At 50.6% G+C, this 7202-nt stretch overlaps 1 protein-coding gene across 3 annotated transcripts in view; it reads left to right on the forward strand.

The window, feature by feature from the left end:
* Positions 1-1336, forward strand: part of Acad10 (acyl-CoA dehydrogenase family, member 10) — a 42482-nt gene extending 41146 nt beyond the window's left edge. For all 3 annotated transcript variants that reach the window (XM_087578461.1, NM_001398790.1, XM_087578462.1), the window contains 3 exons: positions 169-246; positions 679-871; positions 1075-1336. In XM_087578461.1, the coding sequence (XP_087434587.1) occupies positions 169-246; positions 679-849 (249 nt within the window). In that variant the 3' untranslated portion in view covers positions 850-871; positions 1075-1336. The remainder of the gene's footprint in view (positions 1-168; positions 247-678; positions 872-1074) is intronic.
* The last annotated feature ends 5866 nt before the right edge of the window (positions 1337-7202 follow it).

Genomic DNA, 7202 nt, shown 5'->3' on the forward strand with positions numbered 1-7202 from the left:
TGGTTCTTTGATGCCCTTGTTTTTGGCAGCTTGAGGATGCCCAGGTCTAGCTTTGGTCCACTATTGCCTGCAGCACTGTGTCCAGCGTCCACCCTGACGGTCAGTTTGGTTTTCTGTGGTCCTCTTAGCACCTCATCCCGTTTTCCTTTACTCTGCCTTCTCCTGCAGGCTGCAGCTTTGGAGATCGCCATGATTAAAATGGTAGCCCCTTCCATGGCTTATCGAGTAATTGACCGCGCTGTTCAGGTGAGCTGCCCCTCACCGGCCTGCCTCGGGCTGTGCCTGCTGCCTTCCTCTCCAAGCCAAGCCGTGCAGGGCCCCTCCTCTCCCTCCCACGACAGCCCGTGCTTCCCTCCCTGCATTCTGCTTGCAAGTAGCTGGCCTCAGCCTAAGGAAGCCCTGTTGCTGCTCATACCCAGTGCCCTGACCCTGCGGGGTGCGCATCCTGACACCTGATCCCACACAGGACCACAGGACGTTCTCAGTAGCAGAAGCAAACCTTGTAGAATGGGCTCGGTGAGCCAGGCATCCAAAGGATGCCATTATGGTCCTATGTGAAGTCTGGGACACACAGTGGTATAGGGGACCCCTGGTGAGACAGCAGTCGCCAGCGGTTTTGAGCAGGCTGACACTTTGAGAACTCCGGCTTTCTTCTGTTTCCTGCTATGTATCTGCCAGGCTTTTGGAGCAGCAGGCCTCAGCAGCGACTACCCCCTGGCTCAGTTCTTTGGCTGGGCCCGAGCCCTGCGCTTCGCTGACGGCCCTGATGAGGTACACCAGCTGACGGTGGCTAAGATGGAGCTGAAGGGTCGCTCCAGGCTGCAGGAGCCAGCAGCCCCCAGAGTGTAGATGCTGGGTTTGCAAAGGCCTGGTATGTGTGCTCCTCACCTCCCCCACCGCACCTCAGTCTGGGACAGTTACTGTGACCCGATCTTTCTGGGGTCTCCTCGAGAAGGTGTTTCTGGAGGGACGACTGAGTTAGAGCTTGTTTTAGGCATAGAAGAAGGAGATTTGGATGCAGGCCTGGGGAGCTGTTCTTTTCTTCAGAATTGACCTGTGACCCCCTTCCTCCAGGCTGTAGGGATCTGGACACCGTGTGCTCTGATCTCTCCAGAAGCAATAAGGCTCCTTCCTGGGGCTTCTGGGAAAGCAGAGGGCATAGCCACAGCAGATACTGCTGGAAACTGGGATGAAGCCACCCTGTGCCCACATCTGGAATACGAATTCAGAGGATTAAGATGCTCTGTTGGAAAGGGGCTTTGGGGATACAAAGAGTCTGTGTACTTCCTGTGTCACATGCAGGATATGGGGAATAAAGGCTCGCATAGCCCCGTGACTCAGGTGTCAGTGGCTTTCCCAGTGCTGGCCTTATATACTGGAGTCCGCCACGCCCCCTAGTAATCCCACTTGCCTTCTTCACACCTCACCAGCAGTTCAGAAACCTCACCAAAGGAGCCGCGCCACCTGAACGAGACCCTCATTAACCCTGTCTCCACATGGGCTGGGGACACAGGTGCCACCACACCTAATGGAAGATCCATGAAGGGCCCAGCCCTCACTGGCAGCATAGCCCCTGCATACTGGCAGATCGCAGTAACCTGAGCCCCACCTCTGTTTTAGGCCTGAGAGAAAAACAAGGATTTGTAAAAAGGAAGTGGCTATCACATAGTATGTCATGTGGCCCTAATTCTGTCTCTTGATCTCTGAGGTTAACCTTGCTCTACTGCCAAGCTGAGGCATAACCCCTTGTCTGCCTCAGACTAGCTGCTTCAAGGCCACGTGCAAACACATGGTCTTAACCACCGAGCCATCTGTCTAACCCCCATTTTGGATTTGTAAAAGACCCTGCGGGGCTGGGGAGGAGACGAAGCAGGGAGGGTGGTTGCTGCCCATGGATGAGCTCCGGACTTTGTGCTCCAGAACCCACATGGGAAAGCAGGGTATGTGGTATATACTGAGAGAGCAGTCAGAGGAAGCTCCTGGTGGCTCTCTGACCAGACAGCCTTGACTGCTTAGTCAGATCAAGGCCCTATCTCAACCATGAAGGTAGCCACCTCCTGAAGAATTACACCCAAGGTTGTTCTCTGGCCTCCGCACACATATGGATACATGTAGCTACACACATGAAACACTATACACACAGGCATACACATGCACACACACATGTACACACAGGCTTGTGCATTCACATGTGTGCACATACACACATGCACACACATGTGCTCATGCAGGCTTGCATATATGCACACAGGTGCACATGCACACACATGCGGATGCACGAGTACACACACAGGCTTGTGCACATTCACAAACGTGCACATACTCATACACACATGTGCACATACTCATACACACATGTGCACATACAGGCCCTCACATATGCACACACATGTGCATGCGCACAGTTTCGGATGCACATGTACACACACAGGCTTGTGCACATTCACACACATGTGCACATGCACACACATGCTCGTGCACACACATGCTCGTGCACACGCACACACACAGAGTAAAGGACTCCTTCACTCTTCTCCCTTGTCGGGGTTTGTTTGGATTGAGACTGTAATGAACCTGTGACATGGGCGTTCAGACATCCAGTGTCGATATCTCTCAAGGACATTGGGAATGCCAACAAATGCAAGAAGAAACAGAAGGAGCACAAGGATGCGCGTCCCCTGCCTCAGTTTCTAGGGAATAGTCAGGTACATGAAGCTCCCACACCGAAGATGGCTTTCTAGATACATGTCTGGATACATGCCTTGATTCCTGAGAAGCTCGCTTCTCTGCCCAACTGGACATGCTATTAACAAAGTAGCCATAACAATAAAAGTGACCCTCCTCGCTGGGACACTGCACTCACTTGCTCTGGGAACCTGCTGGAGTCCCCTGGTTTCCACTTTCAGTTCCTTGCATTTATCAGGAGAATCGATTTGACCAACCTCTGAGGAAAGTTCCCCAACATCCATAGACGCCAGAGGAGTCTCCAACAAGAACAGATACAAAATTAGAGGGGGGGGGGGGGCTGGAGAGATGGCTCAGCGGTTAAGAGCACCCGACTGCTCTTCCAGAGGTCATGAGTTCAATTCCCAGCAACCACATGGTGGCTCACAACCATCTGTAAAGAGATCCGATGCCCTCTTCTGGTGTATCTGAAGACAGCTACAGTGTACTTATATATAATAAATAAATAAATCTTTGAGAGAGAGAGAGAGAGAGAGAGAGAGAGAGAGAGAGAGAAGGAACCATGGCTTCAGAAGACACAAGGGAGGGGCTGGAAGGATGGCTCAGCGGTTAAGAGCACTGAATGCTCTTCCAGAGGTCCTGAGTTCAAATCCCAGCAACCACATGGTGGTTCACAACCATCTGTAATGGGATCCGATGCCCTCTTCTGGTGTGTCTGAAGACAGTGACAGTGTACAGTATACAGTATACATAAGATAAATTAAAAAAAAGACACAAGGGAAGGATCACCCAGCAAATCCCTCCATGTCGGGGGCTGGGGATTTAGCTCAGTGGTAGAGCGCTTACCTAGGAAGCGCAAGGCCCTGGGTTTGGTCCCCAGCTCCGAAAAAAAGAACCCCCCCAAAAAAAAAATCCCTCCATGGCTTTTTCTGTTCTGACCACCCTGTGTCAGTTGGGAACTGTCCTGGTACCCAGTGTGGAAGAACATGTGACTTTGAGCACACTAATGGGAACCCAGTGGACTTGCTTTGGCGATGATCAGGTCTGACCAGTTTTTTGGGATCCAGGCCAGCATGGCCAATGTGTCTGTGAAGAGGATCAAAGGCAGAGCGAGTGTGCACTCTCTTCTCTCACCACAGCAGTCCATCCTGGAAAAGAGATGACAACATATTCCCTGTGCTCCTCTTGACACACAGTAGGCTGGATTCCCTTAGGGACAGTGGGTGGCCCTGTCTGACTCTGGGGGTCTCATCCTACCCAGTCCTTTCACTGAATTTTGATAGGTAGGACTTACAGGGTCTCCAGCATGGCAGGCTGAGTTACATCCCTCACCTCCAGAATGACAGCTTTCTGTTTGGTTTGATTCAGTTCCAAAGTTTGGCTTTTGAAACAGAATCGCTTAATGTAGCCCAGGCTAGCCTTTAAGCCACAGATCTGTCTCTTTGAGTGCTAGCATTAAATGGTGGGGGTTCAACTTGAGGAAGGGGGGTTCTTTATAGTAGTAAAACAGGGTTGGAGGCAGGGGATATGTGGCGCAGTGGTTAGCGTGCTTCCCTGGTGTCCATGGAAGCCCAGGATTTTTTTCCCTTCAGCATATGAACCAGTGTGGCCGACATTAAGTATAATCCCAGCTCTCCAGAGAAAGGGCAGGAGGACCCTGACTCAGAATAAAAAAACAAGAAAACATGGGCTGGAGAGGTGGCTCAGTGGTTAAGAGCACTGACTGCTCTTCCAGAGGTCCCGAGTTCAATCCCCAGCAACCACATGGTGGCTCACAACCATCTGTAATGGAACCTGATGCCTTTCTTCTGGTGTGTCTGAGGACAGCTACAGTGTACTCATATAAATAAAATATAATAAATAAACAAACAAGAAAACAAACACAATGGTTAAAAAGACAAATCAATAAAAGGTGTCACACTGGTGGACATGATAGATGATCAAACAGGCTGTAGTTCAGAAATCCCTGACTACTTACCATTTGCTAAGAAGAAGTGATAAATGACAGAAGGGACACCACGCAGGGGCAAAGCGAGCACACACACACACATACACACGCACACATAGAACATGTGTGTGCCTCTGTGAGTTAGAAGACTTAGGGAGACTGTCTAAAACCAGTAACAGCAACAACAACAACAACAACAAAAAATAGAACAAAACAAAACAAAAAACCCCACAGGGCTTCTAGAACTCAAGTTCTTCAGCCAAACGGGAAAATGAGCTAGGACATGAACTTTTAAAACCCAGCGGAGAAAACTGGCTGCACACAAAGGCATTTAATCTCACTCCTCAGAAATGCGTCCTAGAGCAATATGGCCGGCTATCTGAACAGATATTAACAGTATAACAATGCTGGGAAGGGGGTAAGGGTGTGGCAGCGCTTGGGCTGACACCGTTGTTTGTTTGAGACTGGGTTTCTCTGTGTAGCTTTGGCTGTCCCTGGAACTCATTCTGTAGACCAGGCTGGCCTCAGACTCAGAGCTGTCACTGCCTCTGACTCCCAAGTGCTGGGGTTAAAGGCCTGTGTCACCAATGCCACTGCTGGGCCAGACTATAGACTTTTTGAACGGGAATTTATTTCTCTGTAGTTAACTATAGGATTCGCCCTCAAGATGCTCAGCCAGCTGGGCTGCCGGCCAGGCTGCAGGCTGAAGTCCTGAGGGCTGCACAGAGACGCGGCACAGCACAGTCTAATAGCTAATCCGTGTTGTGTGGCAGGGTAGGTGTAGTTAAGTCGTTTGTTTGAGATAGAGCCTCCTTCAGAGCCTCAGGTAGCTTCACGGAGCTCAGATTGACCTTTAACTCTTAATCCTTCTGGCCCCACATCCTCAATGCTGAGGTTACAGGGCAGGTACCACAGGAAGGTAGACTTTCAACTCATTCTTCATGCGGAACTTTTTTTTTTTTTTTTTTTTTTTTTTTGGTTCTTTTTTTTTCGGAGCTGGGGACCGAACCCAGGGCCTTGCGCTTCCTAGGTAAGCGCTCTACCACTGAGCTAAATCCCCAGCCCCCTTTCAACTCATTCTTGATTTGTGATTCTTCCAACTGGGGGGGGGGGGCTTAGAGGCCACACCCACCATAAGTCAAGGACCTGTCTGTATTTAATTGGTTACTTACTAATTAAGCAGTAGACCTGGAGAGATGGCTCAGTGGTTAAGAGCACCGACTGCTCTTCCAGAGGTCCTGAGTTCAAATCCCAGCAGGTTCACAACCATTTGTAATGAGATCTGATGCCCTCCTCTGGTATGTCTGAAGACAGCTACAGTGTACTTATATATAACAATAAATAAAATTAAAAAAAAAAAAAGCAGTAGACATCCCGTGAGTTAGTGGCTCTTCCTCTGTGAATTAGTAAGTCAAAAGACACAAACTGGGGTTGGGGATTTAGCTCAGTGGTAGAGCGCTTGCCTAGGAAGCGCAAGGCCCTGGGTTCGGTCCCCAGCTCCGGGAAAAAAAAAAAAAAAAAAGAACCAAAAGACACAAACTGTGGCATTGTTTGTAATCACACAAGATTGGAAGCCACCTTAAATGTCACCCACAGAACTTTCTTTAAATGGGAATGCACAGGTAGCGAACGAAACAGCGAGTAAACCAGTGAACGGGGACACCTTCCTGCAGGAAATGGGTGTGGACATCCAAGATCCCCAACACAATCCAAAGCATTTCGGCAAGGCAAAATGGTTTACCCAGAGGGGCCCTGCTGGTGAGGTTTTTAAAGGGTCTCACAATCTCTCCTAACTGTGCTCTCAATTTCCCAGATTCCTTTGCACCTACGCTTGGTCATGTGACCAGCCTGTGAGGTCCTTAAATGCTTTCCCCTCGTGTTTTGTGCTAACGGTGTTGAGCCCCGGAACAACTTCAGCTGTCCGGTGCTAAAATCAGAGGCACACGGGGAAACGCGCCCAGACCCCTTTACAGCGCGGGTGACAATATTCCTGCGAGTCCTCAGAGCAGGGCGAAGCTCATACGCAGCAGTCTTCTGCTGGGTGCTTCAGAAACCTCAGCTTCTAAAGGCTCCGCCCATTTTGGGGCTCCTGTTTTTTAACCACTGAGCCATCTCTCCAGCCCGGCTCCTCCGTTTTAAAAACACTTCGGGGCATTGCCGAGAATCCCCTGCCAAACTCTTCACCATCTCTTCAGCCTACTGCTGCGTTCATCTGGTTGAAAGGCACACGAATGACTAGGCGTCCACGTCTCTTTCTAGCCAATGTCCTCCTGCCCCTCAAGTGCCCAGTCCCAGGCTGTTCGGGGAATAACCGCTTTCGTGATTTCTTTTCACACCTACATCTGCACGGATGGGACTCATAAGCGCTAGCCACCTTGCTGGGAGCGCACATAGCCCTGGCTAGGCTTCCTCCGGCTATCCCCATGTTCTGCAAACTCCATCTCTTAGGGAGCCAGGGTCGCGCCCCTTAGGCCGTTGGGGGCTGGAGTTCCTCGGCTACGTCCCCGTATCTCTGCCTCCCATTGGTGGCCGCGGGGGGCGGAGGCTAGGACTCGTTCTACAAGGCTGC

Source organism: Rattus norvegicus, chromosome 12, assembly GCF_021556685.1.
Source record: "Rattus norvegicus strain SHRSP/BbbUtx chromosome 12, alternate assembly SHRSP_T2T, whole genome shotgun sequence".
Taxonomy (NCBI): domain Eukaryota; kingdom Metazoa; phylum Chordata; class Mammalia; order Rodentia; family Muridae; genus Rattus; species Rattus norvegicus.